Source organism: Haplochromis burtoni, unplaced genomic scaffold (genome assembly GCF_018398535.1).
Source record: "Haplochromis burtoni strain Fernald_Lab_line unplaced genomic scaffold, NCSU_Asbu1 Contig_66, whole genome shotgun sequence".
NCBI lineage: Eukaryota > Metazoa > Chordata > Actinopteri > Cichliformes > Cichlidae > Haplochromis > Haplochromis burtoni.
Window position 1 is genome coordinate 2,373,557 of NW_024582427.1, and position 26,412 is coordinate 2,399,968.

At 40.3% G+C, this 26,412-nt stretch overlaps 1 protein-coding gene across 1 annotated transcript; it reads right to left on the minus strand.

Moving 5' to 3' along the window:
• Positions 1-739: 739 nt before the first annotated feature.
• On the minus strand, positions 740-25,689 carry mybbp1a (MYB binding protein (P160) 1a). The gene is made up of 27 exons (XM_005923170.2): positions 25,449-25,689; positions 24,769-24,864; positions 23,500-23,583; positions 23,343-23,417; positions 22,947-23,054; positions 22,661-22,851; positions 22,313-22,480; positions 21,698-21,815; positions 20,971-21,260; positions 20,749-20,859; positions 20,534-20,659; positions 20,198-20,404; positions 20,002-20,110; positions 19,810-19,903; positions 19,041-19,198; positions 18,050-18,160; positions 17,676-17,855; positions 16,744-16,917; positions 16,468-16,625; positions 14,573-14,707; positions 14,388-14,457; positions 11,153-11,284; positions 11,004-11,072; positions 7,973-8,086; positions 4,246-4,347; positions 4,040-4,164; positions 740-1,559 (listed from the first exon to the last, which is right to left on the minus strand). The coding sequence occupies exons 1-27, from the start codon at positions 25,623-25,625 to the stop codon at positions 1,217-1,219; spliced, it is 3,825 nt and encodes a 1,274-aa protein (XP_005923232.1). The 5' UTR covers positions 25,626-25,689; the 3' UTR covers positions 740-1,216.
• Between the last annotated feature and the right edge of the window lie 723 nt (positions 25,690-26,412).

A 26,412-nucleotide genomic window follows, 5' to 3' on the forward strand; every position in this document is an offset into this window, starting at 1 on the left:
TGAGGTCAACTAACTGCCTCCTCCCCCCCTTTCTCCTGGTCTGTCACTTTAACCCTCAACACACTTTCTTCACTACAAAAGCAGTAAATTCTTTAAAGATTTAAACGTTTGGTTTTTTTAAAGTAAGGTCTTATATTGCCATGAATACAAAAACAGCATACTGTCTTATTGAATCACACTGCTGTATTAATCCCCCAGCTACAAACAGTCCCCAACAAATGCACCATTTAGTCCTGCTGGAGTAATGTTTTCCAAAACTCCAGAGCGCAGCTGTTTTAGGAAAATTATTGAACCTAATAAGCCTGGAGTACAGACATAATGGGGAAATCTCAGTGCACCAAGAAAGAAACGAACATATTTTGATGCCAGAAGAAAATCAGAACATTACCATAATGCTGATTCTTTATCTCTACATTACATTACTCTGTGAAAGGGCTAAATTGTAGTGATAAGCCTCAAGATTTATTAGTATCCTGCTGTTTAGTTTTTGTTCTCAAAGTCTTTTTTTTTTTTTGTTTAAGCCTGAAAATCTGCTGCACACTACCTGCTCTGCACCAAACAGAAATGGAGCAAAAGAGCCCAACTTTGTGGAACAGCAAACCCAAAAGAGAGCTAAAAGAGACGAGCTGGCCACAAAAATGTGTCCAAAGTAATGACAGTGGGGGTCCATAAGAGTAGGATTTGCCAACAACCTCATCATATTAATGAAAAAAAGGCAATGAGATGTCAAAATTGCATTCTCAACATACTTTTATAAAAATTTTACAGGTTTAAGATTATTTCATAAGCCCATGACTTTCCAGTATACAATTGGTTTGTAGATCAGCCAGTAATCAGGAGCTCCAAAAACATTACACCAACACCTCACGCCTGAACTTTTGATCCAATGCATGATGGATCCATGCTTTCATGTTTTTCACACAAGTCCTTGCTGTTTCTTTTTAACATTTTACATACCCGAATAACAAAACTATATAAATGTTCTGAAGTGGAGGCCAAGTTGATTAACTTCCAGGAGGAAACATCACATTTATTTTTCTCATAACAGCAGTCATATACTGGGAAAAATATAGTCTTTCTTAATTCACTTCCCACACATTAAAAGCCTCGTAATTTAACATAGAAAGATGTGAGAACCAGAGAAAGACGAAAACAAAGCGTCTTCAAAGGAAATTACAAAAACGTTTCTGTGTCCATTTAAATAGGAGTCTCCACATTACATCTGCCCTCCTCCCTCTTTCTTCTGTTTGGGCTTCTTCTTCTTCTTGGCTGCTTTGCTCTCAGACTCCGTTTTACTCTTTTTGGCTGGGTTGGGCTGTGATGCTGTCGCGCCACCATTGGGTCGTTTCTGTTTATTTTTCTTGTCTTGCTTCTTTTTGCCTTGTCCTTTCTCCGTCCCTGGTTTATCTGTGGAGGCCGTGTTGCCTGCTGCCGGCTCCAAAACAGGCTTATTGCGCTTCTTACGTTTTTTGGTTTCTGGCAGAAAACCCTTCTTCTTTGCGGGGCCCGACTCTTGTTCTGTCTCCTTCTCAGGCTTCGTTTTTTCAGCTTTAGGTTTCCTGCAACACACACAAGGTCAACATGACAGATTTTATTTTTTAAAAAACAACTGCTGTGGTCAAGAAATAATTTGTTTATGTAAATAAAGTGCTGTATGAATCTACGGTTAAATGTGACTCGTTGTTTAAACTGTCATCAGCAGGACTAGAAAAGCACTACATAAACACACATTAAGTATGCTAATGAATTTATGGAGTGCAACATTCGGCATCTTTCTTTAAGACACCTTGAGGTGTGGGCTGGAGTACCCAGGGATCGAACCACTGATCCTCCGATTTGCAGTCAAACTGCTCTACCTCCTAAGTATCGCAACCAAAGCACCGAAAACTGAATCATCAATCAATTTGAAACTCTATTAAAACACAGATTAACTACCCCAAACCTAAAACTTCAGAACAGTTTGTCCTTTAAATGTCCTTTACTCAGTATGTGAGGATTATGGAACTGAGGCAGGAACTTCTAATGGACATGAACAAAATTCAGAACAATCTAATCCAAAGAACGAGAAGACACTTAACATTCGTCCTTGATAAAATGCTGCTACTACTAACACTTCAAAATCCTTCCTAGTTATGACTTCCCATTTATTTTTACATTTTATTCTAGCAGAAATTACAGCAAGTCATTTATACCTGCAGCACACAAAAGAAAGGCTCAACTTCTTTGTCCTAGATTGGATCTTTGGATATTAAATACCATCACAGGCTGGCTTTTTTACATCCAGAATAACCCGAGGAGATATAGAACAGATGGAGGTTTATTTAATCAATACTGGATATTCCCTTTGAGCAAAAAGAAAAAAAAGAAAAAAAGTGGATACTTGGCTCAAGGTGTAGAAAAGAATAGTGTCTTATCGCTCAGACAGGAAATAGTGTTTCTATTACTCAGTCAAAGGGTTTCATAATGGCAGAGAGAAATGCGTATGCTCATCATCTGAAAGTGGAAAAGTGATTTCTCTCTCCCCGTCTCTGTGTAAAAGTGTTTTGTTCTTTCCTTTTTTTTCCCAATAATGCTGGTCATTCTCATTTTTTATGCTATCAAATAAAACATTTGTACCTTCAAATGCCTTTAAAGACATTTGAAAATAGAGCTTTAAATCACATCAAACGATACTGGGGTATATTAATAAATGAATATGAGTTTTTACTTTACCATCTTTTCCAATCTGGGCATTTGAACTGAATATCAATCTTATACAGACTCAGAAATTTAGATTGTGGATGGCTAGCAACATGATCCATTTATTTCAGTGTTATTTGCTGTGCTTACTATTCAGCAGCAGTGGCTGCTGGCTGATAGAAGGAGAGCTAACATAGCTTGGAGGAAGCATACCACACTGCTTTCCTTATCCTGCTGTCTTAAGTGTAAAGCAACTTGTTTCATGTCTGCTCCACTCCACACAATAAGGAAGAGAACTACTGCAACCATGATTAAGAGCAGAATGCAGGAGATACTCAGGAGTCAAGATACATTTGGTGAATAATAATGCATACATGCATGCATGCATTATTTTTACACTTTCATGCATTTATCTCCAAACAGAGATAGTAGGTGGGGGGGTCACATCAGGAAGAGCATCTGGTGCAAATTCAGTGTCAAATCAAACATGCAGAGCTACCTGCTGTGACGACCATTTGTGAATAATGGAGTAGCTGAAAGCCGCTTTGACTTTTGTTTTAAAGTCAGGAAAGCAACTGTTATTTGAGCCTTTATTTGATACCGGATCAGTACTCGGTCATCGGTAGATAAGCTGAGCTATCAATATGAGGATCCAAATTGAAAAAGTTGGATCCCCGAAACTTTAAAGTAATCAGCATATGAAAGGAAACGATGGTTTGCAGAAAGGTTTTGTGAGGTTACAGTCAGCTAGACCTTCAAACACCAAAATGTTATCAGTTCATCTTAAACAAGGGAAGATTTTTGCCATTTATCAACAAGACGACCCATAAATCAGAACTCCTGCCATCAGTGCAGAAGAAAAATCATCGCAAGGATATCCATCATTAAAAAAAAAACAAACTCTGCCACTGAATGAATCTGTGCTGTTTAATACGTGTCAGTATTACAGGTTGAGAAAGTCTGCAAACATTTAAAAAAACCTCCAGAAATACGACTTAGTGCACCAATCTTTCCCACTGAGTCCTTCTTGGGGGTTGGCAGCTATTAAGTAAAAGCCTGAGGATTACAATATGCACCCAAGCATGGTGTGATTTATACTTGTGAGCTCCTGGCACCCATGTGTAGCATTTAACAGAAGAAACGAGGATCGAGAACATACCCTTACATTGAGCTTCATTAATACGAGTTAAAATAAGCGACCCCTGGCACCAAACTGGTGTGTGTGGGCGAGGAAATCTGATTACTCACTTGCTGCACGGACACAAGGACTTTGCACAAACCTGATTTCTCCCTTTAATCTGATTTCTGCACGAGAATCACCTCTATAGCTCTTCATTTCAGAGATGCCAAAATAACTCACGTTACTCCAAAGTGTTTCATCACAGCCCAGTAGGTGTCTTCCAGCTTGCCGGTCTTCTTGAAAGCAATCACGCTGGTTAGGGACTGCAGGACCTGCTGGAGGGGCTCCAAATCCACAGACAGCTTCTACACATAGCATGCAACAGAGTCAGAAACTGGAAACACGTTACCTGCTTCTTCTCATCTCAACACTCCATGCAAACCTACCTGCTGGTGAACGTGCTTGACTATAAACTGGCAGAGCTCCAGAGTTTTCACCGCCTTCTCCTTCACCACCTTGCTCTCAGCATGACCAACTTGTCGAAGACTCTAGAAAGATGATGATAATGGGATTAGACTCATGTCCATGTTGGCCTTAACGCCTGATCCTGCTGTTTTCATTTGCTTCTGATTTGACAGCTTGGCCCATTATGTAACTACTGTTTATGGCTGCTGATTTAAACCTCTTGGTAGGTGAAGATGAACCTAATCAGTCAGCATTATCTTAACCATGTCTCCTGTGTTTATTTAAAACATGAGCTAATCACATATATACACTGTACTCTGGGACCTTATTCCTTTCAGATAATGATGAATGAAGGGGCTGCTCACAATCAGAGCGGTGTACCTGAGAGGACCATTTTATATTAGATCCACTCTCTTGGATCCAATAGTGGGGGAAAAAACCCAGTCTGAAAGTGAGTATTTGGCTCACTTGCACATGGCTTCAGTATTTGAACTCCAGACATGATTAATAGGAGCATCTACCATTATATAGGGCAGAAATAGAGGGGAAAACATAATAGCTCCACTTTAAGTTCTCTCTTTAGTTTCTCAACTCTAAACTGTCTTTTTATTCCATTTCTGCCACAACAAAACACAGTACAGACTATAAAAACCAACTGCATCTCAAACCTCCCCCCACCTCCCCCTTAGAGTACCAGATGAAGGATATAAACATAATCAGACGTCATTGAGTAATATATAAAAATAAGTGGTCATTTTGTTGCAAACCTCACGTACAATAACGACATTGTGGTTGCGTGTTAATAATAGCCGCTGCAATACCTCCAACAAAGGATATAAATGGTAGGATATAATTTCCCAGCAGATCGTCTAATGGTGAATCTGATCTTTTCTAAATGAATATGACACATAACGTCTCTAATGGCCAAATGTTAGAGACAAAGAGTCCTTTTCATCTAGAAAGAAAACAGAGAAGACATCACATTCATAACACGCTCACAGTAAGAGAGATATCTAATGGGATCTATGTAGCTTTGTACATAGCCAACATATGTAACAGTGCAGCTCTGGCCCATCTGCATTCGTCACACGTAGCATCCAGGTCTATCTGCATTTCTGATAACCTGACCAATAAAGACCATGTGCAACCTTAAACTCCATTACTGCGTGTCAAAGGCATGCTGAAGACGTATATATCCTCTTTATGACTTTTTTTTTTTTTGCCAAATTGAATCTGGGATGTTTTCCCCAGTTTCCTATTTAATTTAAAGATACTACACTGGTGAGCTGTGCATTGAATAAACGATACATTCTGCTCAAGATTTTCTTCGAGTCTATCTGGCCTTTAAAAATCAGATCTATAACTGACATCTGAGGACATAAAGGGAATCAATCTGAATTAGATGAAACAACTCGAAAACATTTTGACCTGACTTCATCTGGACAGCTGCTTTCTGTGGCACTGAACACTTCTGCTACACTCAGTCTGGCTACATGTCACTGCCTATCCCTTCATACAGATGGAGGTGGAGCTGGAAGGTGTGCGGGGACCTTCTCGTGCTACCAGTTAGGGCTGGGCCATATTATACCGTTCATGGTAATACCGGTACAATGTTAGGCAACGATAAGAAAATAGAATATAGCGATAGAATGTGGGTAAAACGCGCATGCGCAGTGCCTTTGTTTTCATAGGCACACGGCCGAAAAAGCATGACGGCAACGGAGAATGAGAAGGGAGAAAGCGGATCATTGAGTGAAACGGATGAACCAGAATTAGTTTGTAAAAACGGTGCCACTTCAGTGATGTGAAACTAGAATTTGTCTGTCAGACACATTTTTTTGTAGAACATGCAAGGGGGCCGTCATTATTGCCGTATTTGTCGGACTAAGGCGCTCATAAATCTCGGAGTAATCTGGGTCCTAAACTCCGTTACTTCAGGTCCCAAAGTCAAACGAACACTGCAGCATCACTGACAGTTAAAAAACTGTATAAAATTCTTTCATCTTTAATAAAACGATCAGCATTGCTGCTTTACCAGGTGTAACTATGAAGTTTAACATCCAGGCATCCATAAAAACAGAATTTATTACACTTAAAGGAGTTAGAAGCTAGCAGGAAGTTAGCTCGCTAATTTCGCTAGGTACCTAAGTATGATATAGCATGTTCTGACTGAGAGATTTCTGAAAAAATTCAAACGTACAGCTCTGCTATCACTTCCAACATAAATGAAGACAGAAAACTAAACAGCAGTGACGTTTGTAAGGTTAGTGAAGTTGGGCTAGCTGGTTTATAATGATGTGCTACGTGATCGCTAGCGACACAGCTATGTTAGCATAACATTAGCACAGTGAAGCTGGAGGATGAGCGCTAATATTTTTCCACTCGATGAAAGTTAACGTGAGAGTTTCTGGTGGTTAGGGACAAATGCAATCACATGTCCTGACATGTGATTGCAAACGGACCAAACTTCAGTTAGGAAAACAACTGAGATAACCCATCCACAATACGAGGTTAGTCATTAATATACTGCACCAACACAGGAATAGAGCAGCTGCGAGAGAATTCAGCATTAATGAATCAATGGTAGGGAAGTGGAGGAACCTCAGGTTTCGGCTTTCACCATATTCCAAAAGTGCTTCGTCTCTTTGCTATTACTGCCGCCCGGCATAATTTGCAGATGATGTTGTATGTAGCCGCTGCAATGCTTTCGACCAAAACAGGCGCAGCTTGATGATGACACCATCAACATGCTCTATCGCGGTAGAGCGGTATAGTCAAAATCTCTACCGTTGGCCAAATTTATATCGTTTCTACCGTATACCGTTTATACCGCCCACCCCTATTTAAAACACATTATAATGTAAATGTAAACAGCTAAAAGGACATTTTAATGTTTGCTCCAGTACTTTACTATCTATCAAAATAAAAGCCTCCAAGAATAGATTGCAGAGGTTTTTAATTTAATAGACACTTATATTTGAGTACAACTGCATCATGTTCCATTACATATTACCATAAATGTTTAAACATTACTTATAAATATTAAAACAGAGGAACAGCTGAGTTGGATAAATGAAAGCCTACACCTGCATTTTTGAAATATTGTTATTATATGATAAATAATTCTTGATGGAAGAGAAAAGCTAGGATTTATGTGCAATTTCTTTGAAAACACTTTTTTTCACGACTAAGTTTCTAAAGTAGTACAGCTGGTCGTGTCGTTTGGTCTGGGAGGAAAAAGACAGGAGGTGGGGTTATTTGCAGAAGACCTGCAGAAGCATGCAATTAGGCATGTCTTCACCCTCCACTCTCTGGAGGACACACAGAGGACAGCGAGAAGAGCAGCGGCTCTAATCATCATTTATCACAGGACGATGCAATCTCATAAACCTTCTGGAATAATATAATAAAAATGCGAACAAGCCTGAAGCATGCTGGTGTATGAATGCCTCTACTTACAGTGAGGACATGATGTGCAGCTATGGCCTCATGCTGCTATACTCAAGGAAAAATGACTTTCAATCAGTTCCACAAGCAGAGGTTTACAGAATTTAAATGAGGGAAAAGGCCTGCCATCGGGTTCAGTGTCTTGCCTGGGGAGGCTTTGTCATGTGAGGGGCAGAAGATCAAATCGCTATCTGTGCGATTAGTGGATAACTCGCTCTACCACCTGAGCACCGGCTATAATGCAGAGGTGTGTTGACTCACCGCTGCCAGCTGACCTTTGACCTTCTCGCAGAGCTCGGTCCACTGAGGGCCGCTCAGCTGCTGCTGAACCTCCCTGCTTTGCATCGCCCGCAACACCAACACACACGCTTGACCCTGAACACACACACACACACGCACACACACACCCACAAACACACACACACACACACACACACACACACACACACACACACACACAATGAAGCAAGTAAGACAAAGAATTTAAAGTTAAATTGAGCACTTTAATCAAAAATTAGCATTTATGATTTTTTATAATGTGTCCATGGAATAAAAGTCAGCTCAGACACAATGCTAACAGAAAAATCTCACCTCATCTCATTTCGAGATAAGAATAAACATGCTGAAATGTTTTTTTAGTTTATTTTAAATGTGTCAGACGCCACAGAAACCGTAGTACAGACGATGCGTATTATTCACAAGGCTGGTTATCTAGATCATACTCACAAATTCTTTCTTCAGGCAAAGTTACTTAAATTCCAGGATCTGGTTAATTACAATACATCCATAATTTTGTATAAAGCTTTTACTAAACTTTTACCGGCAAATTTACAAACTAGATTTGAAATTCGAGAAAAGGTTTATAATGTGAGAGGCTTTGGAGAATTCAAATTACCCAGAACTCGAACAACCCGTAAAGGTTTTTGTGTGTCTGTATGTGGTGTGAAAATCTGGAACAGTCTGAGTTTACAACTGAAACAATGCAAAAATATTCATAGATTTAAATTTCTCTACAAACAGTTGGTCTGGTCACAGTATACTCAATGATGGTTTTTAGTGTGCTCTGTAATGTCTGTTCTCTTACCATTGCTGGTATGGATTCCAAAAAAAAAAAAAAAAAGTGTGCGTATGTATGTACATATATGTACATGTGTGTGTAGATATATATGTATGTATATGTATGTGTGTTTGTTACTTGTAGTTATTACTGCCTGTTACCTGTGGTAATGCAATTTATAATTTATATATTCTGTATTCAGTTATGAAGGCTCTAATTGTTGTTTGCGAGCTGCCGTTTAGATGCTTGTATGTGCCCGGGGCTGTTGATGGGTCTGTATGCAATGATGGGCGTAGCTGCGGGAAGTTTATTGTTTTTTTTGTTGATGAGTGAGTATAGGGGTGGGATTTAATAAGTTTTCTTCGTCCCACTCCTTTTTCAGGCAATTTTTGTTTTTTGTTTTGTGTATTTTATGTTCAATATAGGTATTTGTTGTGCCTGAAAATGAACAAATAAATGAATGAATAAAATGAAAACAGGAGTGGACAAAGGTGTGTAAATGGGAAAAATTGCCAGCAAATAACATTAAGTCTGAGGTTGTTGTTTTTTGGTTTGTTTTTTTTAAATCTCTTAGGATGCAGACAGTAAGTTGATGAACAAAAGCAGATTGCTGTTGTGTTTCTCTTTCGGTTACTTTGTTATTGTTGTTCTAAAAAAAATGTGTTAATGGAAAAAAAAAAACATTTTGACATGACAAATAAGTAAAATGCATAAATTTGGATGATGGCTCAGTTGCTTGAATTTTTTTCCTGTTGGAAAATGACTGCAAGTACTTTGCGGCAACCAACTGGTCATCAAAGGTCAAGCGTGCAACACCGTCAACTTCTGGGGGACAAATTTGGATTGCAGGGCGACTGCGCTGGTTGCTTGGTGGGAGATAATCTGTCTCCAAACAATTGCAGTCTGATGCAGACAGACTGGTGAAGTTTAACAAAATAACTTTCAATTCAGTTCAACTGTTTTTAAATAGTGCCAAATCAGATCAACAGTTGCCTCAAGGGGCTTTATATTGCAAGGTAGAGACCCTAAAATCATACTGAGAGACCCCCCTTGGAGCAACAACTTGTCGACAGTGGGAAGGAAAAAGTCCCTTTTAACAGGAAGAAACCTCCGTCAGAAGCAGGCTCAGGGACGGAGAGCCATCTGCCGTGATCGGTTGGGGGTAAAAGACAGAACACGGGACAAAAAAAACATGCAGCTAATTTCTCACATAACTGCTGGCATCTCATATAAATGCAGACACATTGACTGATTGATGGCAGCATGTTGGCAGTCTCCACTGATGAGTGCAACTTGTCTGCAGTGAGTCCGTTTGCAATAGGGGCCTGACTCAACTGGTTGCCAGCTGATTGTATTCTGGATTTATTCCTATATAAAAGTAAGGTTACGCTTATGTCATTTTCTAGTTAAATCACTGTTTTACAGCCACGTTGTCACTATACTTCTCTTATCCTTAAAGGAAACTCTTTAAAGGATAACTCTGGTGATACTCTAGGAGCAAAACCAGCAATACATTTATTATAAAGCAAGTAAACCCTATATGGTATAGAGTCTGTCGGTGTATTAAAATGATTTGTGATGTCACATGCTTCTTAATGTGCATGGACATGCTGTCCTGCTGCTGTAAATACTTAGTAGAGCGATAAATGTAAATTAATGCTTGCCAAAAAAGTGCAGTTTGCTCCCAGCTGTTTCAGTCTTTATTTATTATAAATATTTGTGAGCTATTTTTTTTTAGTTTTATATCTCATTAAAGGCGGAAAGGCAGGGAGCTACTAAAAACAGTTGACTTTATTGCTTTTATGGAATCTGTTGACAATATAATAAATACAGAATATCACCAGTGCTATGTTTTAATATTGAAACACCATATGGCACAATAAGTCAAGGATCCAAACTCATGAACAGGTCTACTTATTCAGAGTGACACACCAACCGAGGACTGGGCATCACAGCTTTATTTGAAACTTTACTCTAGCAGACAGCACCATATGAGCCATATGTGCTCTAATTGTTTAACTTGCTCATGTGGGAGTTTTCCCAAAGTGAAGATGATCTTAAGTTCTCAATCAGTTAGTAAATGACATCATCTTTCAGTTTTATTCCCATGGCATGATGGGAGAAGAGAACTCTTTCATGTTTGTCATTTAGGATTAGGCTGCTTAACTGTTCCTATAGTAAACAACAAAAACAAAAAACAAAACAAACAAAATTGGGGGGTTTGAAACTTTTTACCTGCTGATGTTCTCTGACTCCAGATGTGATGTTCTGCACTGCTGTGTCCAACAGTTTCACGCATAAAACCTACAAATAACACATAAATGTCAGTTACTGCTTCAGAGGCGAGCGGCTGCACTCGGACTGAGGTGTGCGTTTTTACTCACAGGGAATCTGACGAATAAGTCGATGAACATCTGAGCAGTGAGTGGGCTCTTCCTCCGGCTCATGAAGGAGCACAGAGCATCTCTGAAGATAGTGGAGACCCGATCCACGTCGACATTACCCATGAACTTCAGCTGCACACATCAAATAGCAAACAGCAGACATTGGGGTTCAGATGCTAATTTAAAGCAAAAAGAACAAGCCTAAATAATAAAATTAGTCATGGCTGGATTCCAGTTAGCCATTTGTGTTTTTACTGGGAAAGCATGCGATTATTCAAGTAGACGATCGCTGCTACTCTTGCTACTACAAACACTTTCTAGTACAGGGTTGGAGCTCCTTTTGCTTTGAGCACTGCTTTAATTCTTCATGACGTAGATCAAACAAGGTGCTGGAAACATTAGATTTTAGTCGTTTTGATATGAGAGCATCACACAGTTGTTCAATATTTGTCAGCCAAGTACAGTGAACTCACTGAGTTCAAGAAACAAGTTTGAAATTAATGCTGCATCAGAAATCCAGACTCATCAGACCAGGCAACTTTTTTCTAATCTTTGATTGCCTAATTTAGGTAAGGCAGTGCGAATATTAGCCTCAGTTAGCAGCTGAAGAGAGAAGCTCCTGGTGTGGTCTTCTGCTGCAGTATCAGAGATGCTCTTCTGCATATCTAGGTTGTAACGAGTGGTTATTTGAGTTACAGCTGCCTTACTATCAGCTTGAAGTACTCTGGCCATTTCCCCCTGATCTACTGACATAAATAAGGCAATCAATAAGATGGGTATGTGGGAAAATCCCAGCAGATCAGCAGTTTGTGGAATACTCATACCCACAATGATGCCACATTCAAAGTCACTTAAACTGCCTTTCTCCCCCCACTCTGATCCTAGCAGTTGTCCAGGTGCATCTAATGAAAAGCAGTCAACTGTTTCATGTAGCCACTTGCCACCAGACACCTCTCTCCATGACAGGAATTTGTATGCAAGCAAAACTTAAAGACATGACAGCACGACTAACTGAAGCAGCTTTGCAGTACTTTGATCTTGATTATGAGCAGCTGTGCGTAGGCTGCCTACTTGAATATGAGTAACTACATTGTGCACAGGTCTGTGGAGGGAAATCTGCAAGAAAAGAAATCTGCCGGTGCTACCGCGGCTAACATTAGCCACACTCAGCAAAATAATATTTGTTTAATAAAAAATGTGATTAATGGCTTCAATTAAGACTATTTTCTGAGTGCTTTAGAAAAGGTGATTAGTTAGTAGTTAGTTAGTTAGTAGGTAATTAATTTCTTTTCTTAATTAGTTGCCAAGAACAACTATAATTTTCACTTTGGGTATAAATGTGAAGAAAAAGTTGTGAGGTGAAAAATGTGGTGTATAAAATGATGTCAGAAAAAAAAAAATCAAAACACAGAACAGAGGTGCCCCCCCGAGTTTTGAGCGCTGAGGATGTTAGAATTAGGACCAGCAGTATTTCAGTGTACAGGCACAAACAAACAGAAACACACTTTCATTTGCATGTTTTAACAGATATGTGCACATCATTTAGATTGAAACTTGACTACTGTCGTGTCTGCTTGAATACTTGAAGAGAGAAGAGCCATCATTTAAAATAAAAGGCAAAAAAAACAAAAAAAACAAACAGATTAACGGTAACACTATTTGTGGAAAAAGAACATCCACTCACTGGTGTGGAGGCGTGAAGAGACAGATATGTCAAAACTGGGACAAACAAATCCCAAACTGTCTGCTGGAACAGAAGCTTATTTAAGGAATCTTTGTCAATACACTTTTAATAACAAGTCTTATGAAAACATCTGACAGCAGCAGCATCACGCAACGCTGGCGACGTGCATGGAACATCTGGTGAATGCCCCCCACCACCACACCACCACCAATCAGCCTGTCATTAAACTGAGGATTCACAGGACTCATTTCATTATTAACAGATCATTTTCTTAATTAAAATCAATATAGACAAGTTGTTTGGATTTAACTTATTGTTGTCAAGCAATCACTGATTTCATGATGTCATCGCTACAGTTAGCACAGACAGCGCTGGCATTAATATTGGCTTTCTGTAGGGCTCATGTTCGTGCTTTTCTCCTGCTGGGTATTAGCTCTCTTGGGATAATGAAGGCTTGACTGCACAACCAAAACAGGAAGAGGAAAAGTGCTTTCGTCTTCTCTGTAGCTATCAGTAGATTCCCCAAGGTAGTTGAAATAATGGATGGTAGAATAAAAGCAGTAACTGTGGAAGCGGCAAGAGGAAAGAGTGCCCCACTGGCCGAGAAAGCAAAGAAGTAAAAAAATGGAGAGTCGAGGAAACTGAAAGTAACTCAAAACTGGACCACAGACGGGCAAACAAGTAGAAGAAGAAAACTTTCTACATTAATGCTAACTTTAGTACATCCTAAATAGTAATGGCTGGTATGGCTTATTTACAGTAAAATTTAAACTGAACTGGTAAAAACTGCCATGAAAATCACAGGAAACAAATGTTTCCAGACAACATAGGAACAAAAATTGTCATTCATCAGGCGCATAAAATGGTTAATGATCCCTCCTGTATCCTTTTTCACGGCACGAGCTATTACCCTCAGGGAAACAGTACAAAGCAAGCAGCTATAAAACAAACCGCTATAAGCTCTCTTTCCTCCCAGCATCTATTGCACTTTTAAATAGGACTTAGCCCAATTTAAAAGCTCTGGAGCCACATCATCGTGTAATCGAATGTTTGCTGGTGTCATATTATGGGATTTATTGTGGGAATGCTGCTATGTTTAGCACTGTTTGTCCAAAAAAAAAAGTTGAGAAAAACAGAAAATACTCAGAAGTGAGTAAGGACAAAAGTTCGTTCAAGGACGAGAGAATAATCTGGTCAAAAGGGGGCCGAGTTATCCAGGACACTCCTCTAACCCAGTAAAGTCCAGAAACAGACCTGGAATCTGGTGCACAGCTGAGCACAACATGAGAGAAAACATAAGAACAGTACCTGCCTGTTGTGTAAATGTTTAATTACCATCTGTCTACTGACCAACTGTGTGACCTACAAGCAAAAAGAAAAAAAGAAAGCCTGTCCTGTCCTTTATGTGACTTGTTTTGGGTAAAACTGGAAGAAAAAACACAAAAAAACCAAAACGCACACATTCTGATCTAGACAGGCAACCCCCTGCGAGCAGCTAAACATGATGGCTGAAATTAGTGTGTGTGTCTGTGTACTTGTGTGTGAACATACGTCGGCCTGCTCCTCTGTGGTCTCAGCAGGAGGGGCTCCTCGCAGCACTTTCACCACATACAGAGAAGCACTGCAGGGAGAAAACAACACACTTAAGGCAAAAATAACTCTTCTCACACATTTAGAAATACGGTGGTGTCACATCATCTTCTCTTCAGCTCCGTAAAAAAACATCACTGCTGTACCTGAAGTAGTAAAGGGAGACTGAGGAGTCAGACAGCTTCTGGGATTTGGTGACCAGCTTCTCCAGCAGGTCATGGAGCTCCCCCTGTCTGTCACCGGCAGTCCTGCAGTAAACCTTGGACCTGCACAGGTGGTTCCTATAAAAACAGAGACATCAAACACTCAGGAGGACCTCAGGGGAAGCTGTCATTACTCATCCATTCATCCACTTTCTTAACAGCTTATCTGACTTACAGTTGTGGTCAGAAGTTTACACGTACTCGTCATGGGCATGAACGTCATGGCAATTTTTTCCCCTTTGAACTGTTTTTATTTTTTATTCAGATGATTGTGCAGCCTACATCTTTAATGACTTCGAAAACAACAGGGAATTTGAATTTAATATGATTAATTTGGTCAAACTTATACATACACCCAGAAATATGTGGTTCAATGTCCCTTTGATGAGAGGTGCGCATCAACCAGATGCACCTTTGTCGGTTTCCTGGCTTTGTGGCCGAGTTGACAAAACCAGTGAAGGCTGTTCGAGAAACTTAATGTTAGCCTGCTTTATTTATTCCAAAACTAGTTTTAATGTGTTTTTGGGTGCACTGCCTTGTTGGAACACACAAATGTGTTCGAGTTTCAACCCAGCTGTTCATTTGAGGTGAAACTGAATTTTAAGGTACCGCTAGTCCTCCTTCATTACTCCACCATTCCAGTAACACTGGCAGCAAAACAGCCACAGAGCATGACTTTACCTACACCATGCTTGGTACAGTGGTAGATTTCTAAAGCCTCACCTTTACTCCTCCAAAGATATCTCTTGTCATTGTGGCCAAACAGCTCGATCTTTATCTCATCTGACCATAAAACATTTCCTGGGTCGTTCCTGAACATCCTAACCAATTTCCTCTCATCTGAGGATGATGCAGTTTGGATCTTCTTCCACACGTTGGCAAATTGGTGAAACATAAGAATAACTTGTACTTACATACAGTTGTTTGAGCTAATGATCTTGAAATCTACAGTTTAAAAAAAGGCTCCAGAAGACCTACCCAACTTCTGTAAATCCACATATCTCCTTAGATCACTTTGTTCCTTGAACTTTCCCATCTGAGTCTTGGTCAATCCAATGAGTGCTGTAACTGCAGTCTTGCAGGAGGGCTCGAGCAGCCATGTCAGTTCAGAACAGGGTTCAAAGACAAACACACAGAGGGCTGAAACCCTGACTGACCTGAACTTAGTACTTAGATTTAAAGACATGAGCTTGGGCCTTGTTAAAATGTATCACCTTGTCTTTTTAGATACAAGCTGGGTACCTGAAACCTTCAACCTACTACTTAGCAGGGTAGGGTAAGAAGTGGATGTATGCACACCCTATTAATTCTGTGTGTGGTGGTGGGTTTGGAAGCCATCTGAAACCCCAGAGCAATAAAGTAAATTTTATTAATTTGAGAAAATCTGTTTTGTCTAATTCAGCAGATTAAATTGAAATGTACCCCACTGATGTTCATAAAGTCTGTTATTGTAAAATTGTTCCTCCAAACTGATTTGCTCTGCCCACGTCAGAGATCTAATACAGTTAGAGAAACTAAACGTTCAAAAGCAGCAATAGCCACTGTTGAAAGAACATAAGCTATTATCCTCTGAAATTCCTGCCATCTATGGATTTATAAATTGTCTCTCAGTTTCTCCAAATACACTCAAATCACCAGCTTTGAACTTGAAATTTTACAAATTGCAATAAATAAAATGAAGTAATACAAGCAAAAGTGTTTTGTAGTTGATCTCCAGTGGATAAAAACGCTGACGTGAACATTTCAAATTAAACATGAGACATAAATCGCAACACCAAAGATTTTAAATTAATTATGACACTAACAGTCAGCTCAGTCCACAGCTCACATGTGTTTACCTGAATATGTCTGCCGTCCGGCGGAGGAAGTCCTGCTCCTGCTGGTCACTGCCAGAGCTCATTCCTCGCTCGATAATGGCGAGCAGAGGCTCAACCAAGCCGAGGACGAGAGGGCTGCCAGCCTGCCGCGCCACAAACACTTCAATCAGGTCCAACACCTACAAGAGCAAAACAATGGGATGAGAAAGGTCTGTATTTTACTTCTCGCCGTCTCTCCTCTTAGTGTCATGCTGTGCTGGGTTAAAGATGTGTTTGACAGGACTGAGCTTAAGCTACCTTGATCTTAAACTCTCTGACCAGCGTCTTCTCCTTTTGTAGTTTTGTCTTCTCATCCTTCTTGGCCTGGAGCTTTTTCTTCTGCTCTGAGAACAGCGCTGACAGACTCTTATCCAGCTCCATCATGGCTTCATCATCCAGATCTTCATCACTGCTGGCATCCCCCACTGTGGCCTGAATATGAAGTACAACTGTGTTACTTTGACATTGAAGCACTGAATTATAGCTCTAGCCTGAGGTCTCTGAGGTGAAACATCTTCTGTTAGGCTCCACCTAAACTTAAATTATTCTAGCTGAGCTTCAAACACATGTATTAAAATTAATAAATGGAACTGGGAGGGAGGTGGGTTGCAAAGAGGCTTGCAGTTATGCTGCAACTGAAGTCGGGCTAAAAGAGCTTAAACAGCAGACAAAATACAGAATACTTGCTCAGTTTTTATTGCATCTTTCTAAAAATTAGCTGTTAAACAAGTTACTGGTGACGTTCTGTTGCAATTTTATCTTCCTGCTTTAGGCTAAAGGATGACGATGGCATTACAAAATACAGCCCAAAATGTGGTGCTGAGGAATACAATCTCGTCATCCTAATCTCTAATGAAGAGAGAGGTGGACTAATGACAAGATGTATGATGAATATTAATTTGCAGGATTTTGCTTTTTTGTAGATTTCATGCCGGCACTGTGGACGATGCTGACTAAACGGCTGTGAAATTTTAATTTTGGTCACGTTTTCTATTTACGCACATAAAATTTGCTCCCAGGATGACAAAGATTAATGCACTTAATGACCACGGTGTCTTTACACAGAACACTTTGGTGAATCCTAATGAACACTGCTGCTGTGATGAGCCTCTGCTCGGCCTTAGTGGGCTCTTTGTATTAAAAGTTCATTTGAAATCTGAGCGGACAAGCTGAAAAGCCTGACCACCCACCAGAGCATTCTTCTGCTGGAGGACCTTCATGAGCTCCATGCGGAAGTTCTGGTCCACTGGTTCCTCGTCCATCTTCTCATCTTCCCCTTCCTCCTCCTCCATTGCTTCATCTTCAGAGTCGTCATCCTCGTCGTCATCATCATCATCATCATCATCATCAGATTCATCAGATTTGTCATCCTGAAAAAACAAAACAAAAAAAACAACAACTGAATAACTAAAATAAACAACGTTTTGTGTCTAAAAGAATAAACTGTAACCGTAAAGATAGAAACAATCGGCATGTGAAAGATAAATAATTTATGTTTGAGTAGAATTCAGTGCATAAGACAGAAAAAGGTTGATAACAGAAAATACGTTTGACAACAACTGACCTCCATCTCCTCATCATCTTCCTCGTTTGTTTTCTTCTTTTGTGTTGCGTTTGAGTCATCTTCGACAACCACAGCGGCGTCCTCTTCGTCATCCTTCTCTGGGTCTAAAACCTACACATAGTACAAAATGTTGTTGTTACAAATAACACCGACTTTGTGCGGAAATCACTGATGCATTCCTTTTTTGGCTGTTTGGCAAAATTAAGCAGGAAACTCATTATTTTAGGCAGATTTTACAAAAAATAAAAATAAAAAATTGCCGTGGCTAACCAACACATTACTCTTCACACAGACTGTTTACCTGCAACCAAAGCCTCCACAGGTCAATAGCACAGGTGCAAAACAATCGTAAACAAAAAGCGTCCAATACCAGAAATCTGTTGTGTTTATAGATAAAGGCATAAAATACATTTGCTCCATGGCTTTACTTTTTCAGGTCTGTGTAATCAAAGCCAAAAATAGATATTTGGCCTAAAATTTGAATAAAATTATCTATGTAGCTATTACATAAATAAATAGCTACAGTTAAATAGCTGTTTGAAAATGGTTCCACAGAAAAGGCGTGAAAACACACTAACTTCATCGCAAACACATGTTTTGATTTGGGGGTTTTATGAGCAAACTAATAATAGAAAGCTACAATCTGGCAGTTTTCCTATTAAGATGTGTATCACCACCCTGGAAATTTTTTTTTCAGGGGAATTGGAGATGGTCAGATTGGAAACATTTGCTCAGTTAATGTGGAATGAACCAAAAGTGTCATCAGGAAACCCTGAAAAATGCAGAAACCCCACAGCACTCTTGGTGTATCTTTGTCACATGACAAAAAAGTGGCCATATTTAGGTCATGTGATGAAAGAAGAACAGAAAAAAAAAAACTTAGCTAATAAAAGGCTCTGGTTAAAGTTTCATTACACTGATAACCTGACTTATGTTAATTTCATGAGTGTCTACAGGGAATCCCGATAATGACCCCGTATGTGTTACTTACATCTAAGATGGCGGTGAGGGCGGCTGCAGTAACGTGGGGGCAGATGGAGGAGAAGACCGTCTTGCACACCTGTCTGATATGTCTGCTCTGCTGGGAGAGCAGCGACAACAAGATGTCCACCATCACCTCCACCCACTCGGGCTCCTCCTGTTCTGTGGCTGCATTTCAAAACATCCAACACATTCATACACTTAAAAGCAGCACTCGCTTATTCATTCTCTGGCTTCCTAAGAGAAAGCACAATAAACTAAGAACACAAAATTCTTTTAATTTTAATTGGAATAAGCCGATTATTAAGAAATTCTGCAGAAGGTGAACAAAATTATGCCGAATAATCTGCTTTTAGCTTCGCTTTTGGTCTCCACCAACTGCATGGACATTTCTATAGTGACTATGAATTAATTTAGTTGGTTAATTTGATCAAAAACGGGAGTAATTACTGATACTTAAATATGGAAGTTCAGTCTTACCTTAAAAAAAGGTACAGCTTACAGACCGTCAAATATGACGCTAAAATATGTTTGGATTTCTAGGTTGTTCTGCTCACTTTCATTTTCTGTGAAGCATATTTCAAAAGTTTGGGCATAGCGAGGTTGTCTGTGTCCTGCTGCTTCGAGTGTAGGAAGCAGTGGGAAGGTAAGCACAGACATAAAAACAATGTTGACCTTCTCATAACTCCTGGCATTGCCAAAAATGCTCAAGCATTTCTTTATATATATGAAAAGAGATGTGCTTCGTGATGCTGCTGCTTTTTATCACAAGGCCTGACCTTCTTTTTTCTTTTTCTTTTTGGCCTTCTTCTCCTGAGCCTTCTCCATACAGCTCTGCAGGTCTTTCATGATGTCCAGCAGCTCCTCAGGGGCCTTTGGGAAGAAAAGTGTTACTACGCTGCTCTTATTCAGCTAATTTAGGTTTAATGTGTACAAATAACCAACTGTAAACAAGCTGATGGATGCTGTACCTTGAAGAGGTGCATGCCGACCAATAGGAAGAGCTGCTGGAACGCGCTGCTCTCTGCTGTTTGGCTTTTCTTTGCCTTCTTCTTCAGGTTTGCCACAGACTCCAGCATGCTGGAAGAAAACAAATCAAAAATGGCACAGGTGAATAAGCAAAACTCCTTTAAATGTAAAGATTACATCATATTCCAGCTTCCCTACCTGTCCCAGGCTTGTCTCTGCTCAGGGCTGAAGGGCTGGCTGCTCTGGACGTGTTTTGGCTGGTTAAGCAGGGCTTGCGCGTACTGAACCAGGTGGTAGATCCACATGGTGCCGTCAGCCGTCACACCCAGAACCCGCTTTTGGCTGACAGCTGCGCCTTCGGTTGCGTCCTCAGTGAGCGGCATGTGGTGCATGGACAGGAGAAGTCTGGGTAGCGGAAAAACAGAAGACAGCTGAATGACAGCTCAATTTTTCTTGAAGAAAAAGATCAGAGAAATAAAATACAGCCATCAGCGGGTGATATTTAAAAGCTGCAGAGAAAATGTCAATTCTCACCCAAAGAAAGAATTAACGAGCACGGCTCTGGTTTTATCGTCGATTGGAACAGAAAGCTTCGTCTTTGTCTCCGAGATGTCGGCCGAGGCCTTCTTGGCGCTGAAGAAAGCATGGAAAAAGACAAACCTGGGAAAAAAAACAAAAACAAAGAAACACTAGTGAATAACCTCCTCTTCATCAAACAAAGAACTTCACAGCGCTCAAACAAGTCTTACCTGGCCACATCCATGATGAGATCCTCTTGCTTCTTCACCTGGTGGTTGTCAATGATGGAGGCGAGCCGGGAAACAATCCACTTCCTCAGGCGGAATACAGATTCCTCCTTCCTGAGGAAAGATAATCAACAAGTTGCATTCATCCACTTTCCGTGCCTCTTTTGCCCTGTTCAGCACACATTCTCTGCACGATCTAGCAAAAACAACAGCAGATGCACTCACTGATCTTGTCCGCCCTTGCTGTCCTTCTTCTTGTGAGTACTGATGTCCAGCAGCTTGTCCAGCTGAGGCTGCAGGAATATGTCCTTAAGCCATTCCACATAGCCCTGCAGAGCTGCAGGCTGAAGGTGCTGCACCACCTTCCACACCGACGGCACCACGGGGTAGCCTCTGTTGGTGAGGGAGGAGAAACCCACCATCACTGCCAGCTGTTTGTCTGAGTCCCGACAGCCTTCCAAGAAGTCCGACACAAAGACGTCCATCTCAGGGGCCAGCTTGAAGCGGTCCGGTTTCTAAGAGTGAGAAAAGATGGAAGCGGACCTACATTAGCTTTAATATGTGTGAGCACAGCTTTAACATGGTGACTTGGCACTGATTCTGCAGGAAAGAAACCCTCATCAACAAGCTGGAAGTGATACAGTGCTATACAAACCAGTGATATTGCTGCTTGGTGTCAACTAAAGTAAAATGATCACATGACCTCTGTGTTTGGTGAAAGACTGTAGGTCATTTGCTGGGAAATTTTCACTTTATGAATTATAGGCATGGCACATTTTACTACACAAATTACTACAAGTACAGTAACACTAGGCTCATTTTAGCAGGTCTTGTAGCAGAAAGCATTGCAAGCAATCTCCTCTAGTGTGCAGATTTTATTAGCTCGTCCCATTAGATGACATTGAAGAGTGGAAGCTGTTCTTTATAGTCAAGTCTAGACGGTGGCACTGACCTGAGCAGACACTACGTGTTCCCCATAGTTCATCATCACCTCTCCAGACAAGACGTCCTTCAGCTGGGCTGTGGACAGCAGAGGGAGGGTGCTGCCCAGCAGACGGAAGCTCATGTAACTGGACACAGATGGGAAAGCAGCAGAAGGGCTGAGCACAATGACATAATAAACAAGACAAATCAAAGAAAAAAGAAGAGTAAATCCTGCAGAAACAGGTGTGCTCTCTCTCCACCTCTGTCAAGTGTTACTAAAGCAAAGCAGCAAAGTGAGCACTAAACACAGCGACAATATAGTGTCAGATTTGCTGTTGCAGATTAAATCCTACACCCTCCTGCTCCAAGTTTGACTTTAAAATCAACACAAACTGCTGAGTTATTAATTTTCATGCTAAATTCCTGACATGAAGATGTCTGCACTTACGTCTGATACAGGATAACGAAGTCAGTGGTATTAAAAAAGTGCTGTTTCATCTAGTGCAGCACTCAGTTGTCTACCACAGTTAGTTCACATCTGATAAAACCATTTCCAGTGAGCATAACAATATTTAATTACTTCATTTTAAAGGGCTAACTGTTCAACGGGCTGCAGGCTCCCTCTAAAGCTGACAGGACTCACTGAGTTGGCCCCGGCTGTTCCTTTAACATGCCATCGGTGATGGCTTTATTCCAGAAGAGCTCAAAGCTGTCTTCCTTCAGAGAGAGCTTCAGGAGGTCCAGGACCACTGCTGGGAGGATGCGCTCCTTCTTCACAGCGTGGGCTGCCGTCTTCAACACTTCTGTTATTCTGCCAGACATCAGATTAGACAGTTCAGTCAGAAGCTGCTGATTAGCAGACCCAGAAGGGGAAAGTGGTGCATAATTATAGGATGCACTTTAAGTAGTGTAGCCAGCACAGAGCAGTGTAAGCTAAAATGAACATTCAGATCAGCAGCAGAAGATGTGCGTGTTTGTGAAAGCTTCTTACTTGGGTATGTTGTCAGCGTTGATGATGGTGGAGGAGCCCAGCAACTTCTTCAGTTTCTTGGGTTTGAGGGTTTGTGGGAAGCGCTGCAGAGCTACCAGCAGTAGCTGCAGCTGCTCCGGAGTCCTGAAAGCAGATTCCAGGTCAGTCTGCAGGGCTCCCATGAGGACCTCCTCAAACACCTCCTCAGGGACCTGATGGACAGGATGACATACACTAGAGTCAGAAAACCCCTGAAAATAGTTGAAAAACACTATTTTTGTAGCAGTAACTAGGCTGCAGCTGTCACCTCAGCGAGGATGTCCATCATGGTCTTGGTGGGTAGGTCCTTCAGGTGTTGTTTGTGCTGACTGAGGCTCTGCAGGAGCGTCACACATCCCAACACCACCTGCGGCTCCTGCACAGAAACAAGACAGAGAGCTCAGAGACCACAACGTATTTGACAGAGCATCAGCTGTCCTGGATCTCCTCTGTCACCTGGATCTTAAATCTCTCGTGAAATATACAACCGTACAAAGACCTGAAAGTGATGCAAACATGATCTTTTTTTGTTTTTTCCTGCTTTCCCTATGATTGGTATCCCTTAAATATTTGCAAGCATCTTCAGTATATTGTCTCAGGCACATTCTCCTCTTTAATGCAGCAAAATTTTTTCCAAGTATGCTAAAAATGTGAGAAAACTTACCTTAGAGAGGCGGTTGGACTGATGAAGGGCAAGAACACCAAACAAGTTTCCAAACATAGCATTTCTGGAAAATTTCTGAAAGACAAAAGATGAAACAAGTTCAAAGATTGCATTCATCGATTTTGGTGCTAAAAGAGACCAAACACCCAAAACTCACCTTTTTAGCTCCTTGCAAGTTGTGCTTTTCTTTGATTCTGTTGAGTATACTCTGCAGGGAGACATCTTCAAAGGCACTCAAAACCTAAAAATAAGGGAAACTTTACTGCTTAGCTCAGTTATTATAGAGCACTTTCCTAACACTAGCAGCAAAACAGCATTTGTACACACTCCAAAACCCACATTAGGACCAATATATTCAGTTCAATACTCATCTTAAAATAAGGCAAAACTAGCACTTTAAATTGCATGACGCTGTACAGAAGGTGATACACAAATAAAGGGAGACTGTCCATGCTAGACAGAAAGCAAAGGATGATTCATTCAGGAGGTATGTCCATGTTTGACAAGGGGGAAAAACAAATTCCAGTTTACGTAATGACACCCTGGAAACTTCTGGCTACCACCCTAATTTAAGATGAATCTAAAGCGGGGCTTTACAGCTGACTGGTTAGCTTTTAACATGATCACATCTACTCCTTAGACTTTTGAATTTGCTCTTTAATGAAGAGTAACAGCAACACATCTTGACCACTTTATTAGGTATATGTGTACATGCTGATGTCATAACCTATTGCTTTACAAAGCTTATAGTGACACTTTTGTATGTACAAAAATGTGCCAAAAAAAAGGTGTGTATAAGTCTTTTACACACAAATCATCGCTTCTCTCTCTCTTTGTCTCTATCTTCTTTGTCTTCTTCATCTGCTTCTGTGACTTCTGTGACATTTGCCTCTTTCTCCTCATCTTCATCTTTGACATCTAAAGGTCATCATGGCAGATCATCTGAACATCCCCCCAGCATCTTCCTCTGTCGTGCCAACGCTCTGCAATGTCTTCCTTATCTACACATCATCATAAACCTGCTCTCTGGTCTTCCTCTTTTCCTCCTGGCTGGCAGCTCCGTATTAAACATCTGTTATCCTTCCTCTCTACATCTCTAAACCAACCTCAGCCTCACCTCTCTAACTCTTTAACATCTTTGGTTCTGCCACCTCCAACTCAGCTTCCTATTGTTTTGTCAGTCAAAGTCTCCAAACTATACATCATAGCAGGTCTCACAACCATCTCTTAGCACATAAAAGCCACATCCAGGAATTTTATCACTTATGAAGATAAATAAAGAGGATTTTTGTTATTAAAAGTAGTGTTGAACTCCTGCACTGTGTTTATTACCCCCAACCCTGAAACAAAGATGTGGCTGAAGCTGTGGATGTGTGCGCAGAGGCAGGGCTGCAGACAAAGATAGATGGGGATAAACTCCACTCACCTGCCCCAGAGCGAGGCTGAACCCAGGTCTTGCAGTCTCCCGTGTGTGAGCCAGTCCATCCACCAGCCTTTTAAAGGTGTATTCCAACTCATCCTCCTGCAAAACATGAAGAAAGATGATTTAAAACTTTGAAACTACAGACACTTTAACACTGTGTGGAATCATATATATGCTGGAATATACTTATACAAGAAATACTACATACTAAACTCAGACATTTTTATAAGTGCACTCTTTATCCTTCATCCTTGACCCTTGACAGTAAAATACTTTACTGTGCTTTACAGTATTTCTGCTTGCAGTACGGTAAGAAAAGGTTTACTATATTTTTAAGTAATTTTATTTAATGTTTTGATTCTTATACTGTATACAAGGTATTTTAACAAGTTTTGATAAAGTAGGTAGTTACGGTAATAGTGCCTTATGTTAATAATATAGGCCTGAAACTGTTATATGAGTATTTAAATTCTTGATACTTGAAATACTTCAGTGTGTCAATGACATCCTGTATGATATCCAGTCATATAATCAGTTACATATGAAAACATCTCCCACCTCTCCATACGACACTATGTGTACAACTACTACTTCTAAAACTACTAGTGGAAAACTTCTGAGGAGTACATGTGCAGCGGGACCACGCTCCGTCTCTCAGTGACACCGATCGCAGTCTGCCTCACCTTGTTGTTGGTTTTTAGGTACTGTATCAGGTTTTCCACCGCCTTCAGTCGGACCTCTTGATCCGGTTTGGCCAGGTCCCAGAAGAAGTCGAGGAAGACCCGGTTCTGCTGCAGGTTACCGGCGGGCCGGAGCGGTTCCGCCGCCTTCACTGAGAGCTCCACCATCTCTACAGACATCTGTTCCAAATGCCACCACCACCTCAACTCATGCTGCTGCAGGGGGAACACGTGCCTCACTCACGGAAACTACATCCGGGTCAACTCACCAGCCATGTTTTTTTTTTAAGAAGAAAAAACTTTATTGAGCGAGTCACAGAAGGGAATATATAATATAATATAATATAATATAATATAATATAATATAATATAATATAATATAATATAGTTAAAAGAGTTGTTAGAAAATGAGCATATATAGCCACATATTCGAATAATAATAATAATAAATGATAAAAATGTATCAATGCATTTATTTATTGAATTACATTTAATTAATATCATAAAACATGTTTTTGTTACCATGAGCCTTGTTTTAAGATTTATTTCATCCAAATGGTTAAAATAAATGGTGACTTTTTTCATTTGATTTTCCTTGATTTGTCCGTCCATTACATTTTCACTAGAATTGGAACATTTTATTTTAATTTAACATTGCACTTTGTGTGCCTTTGTTTGAATATAAAAAATTCACTTTATATTTTCAATCTTTCATATTTATATTTTCAGTGTGAGTAACAAAACAATTTCCCTCTGGGATCAATAAAGTATTCTGAATCTGTTCTCCACCCTACAAATGACTTATAATTTTTTATATAAACTACTCAAGCCACACAATACACTGGATCACCCCGTTTTTCTGATTAATATAACAGGCCCATGTCTTGGTCTGAAAGACTGGAAAATAACTGATTAATGTTGTTTAAGGGAATATTTTTTTTATTTTTTGGTGTTGTTTTACAAAATA

Excerpts from the sequence above, each read along its gene's own strand:
- mybbp1a (XM_005923170.2), bottom strand. The coding sequence starts at position 25,625 with ATGTCTGTAGAGATGGTGGAGCTCTCAGTGAAGGCGGCGGAACCGCTC. Across the intron at positions 23,584-24,768 it reads TCAGCCTCGCTCTGGGGCAG|GTTTTGAGTGCCTTTGAAGA; the intron begins GTGAGTGGAGTT and ends CCTTATTTTTAG. Across the intron at positions 22,481-22,660 it reads AACGCTGACAACATACCCAA|AATAACAGAAGTGTTGAAGA; the intron begins GTAAGAAGCTTT and ends GATGTCTGGCAG.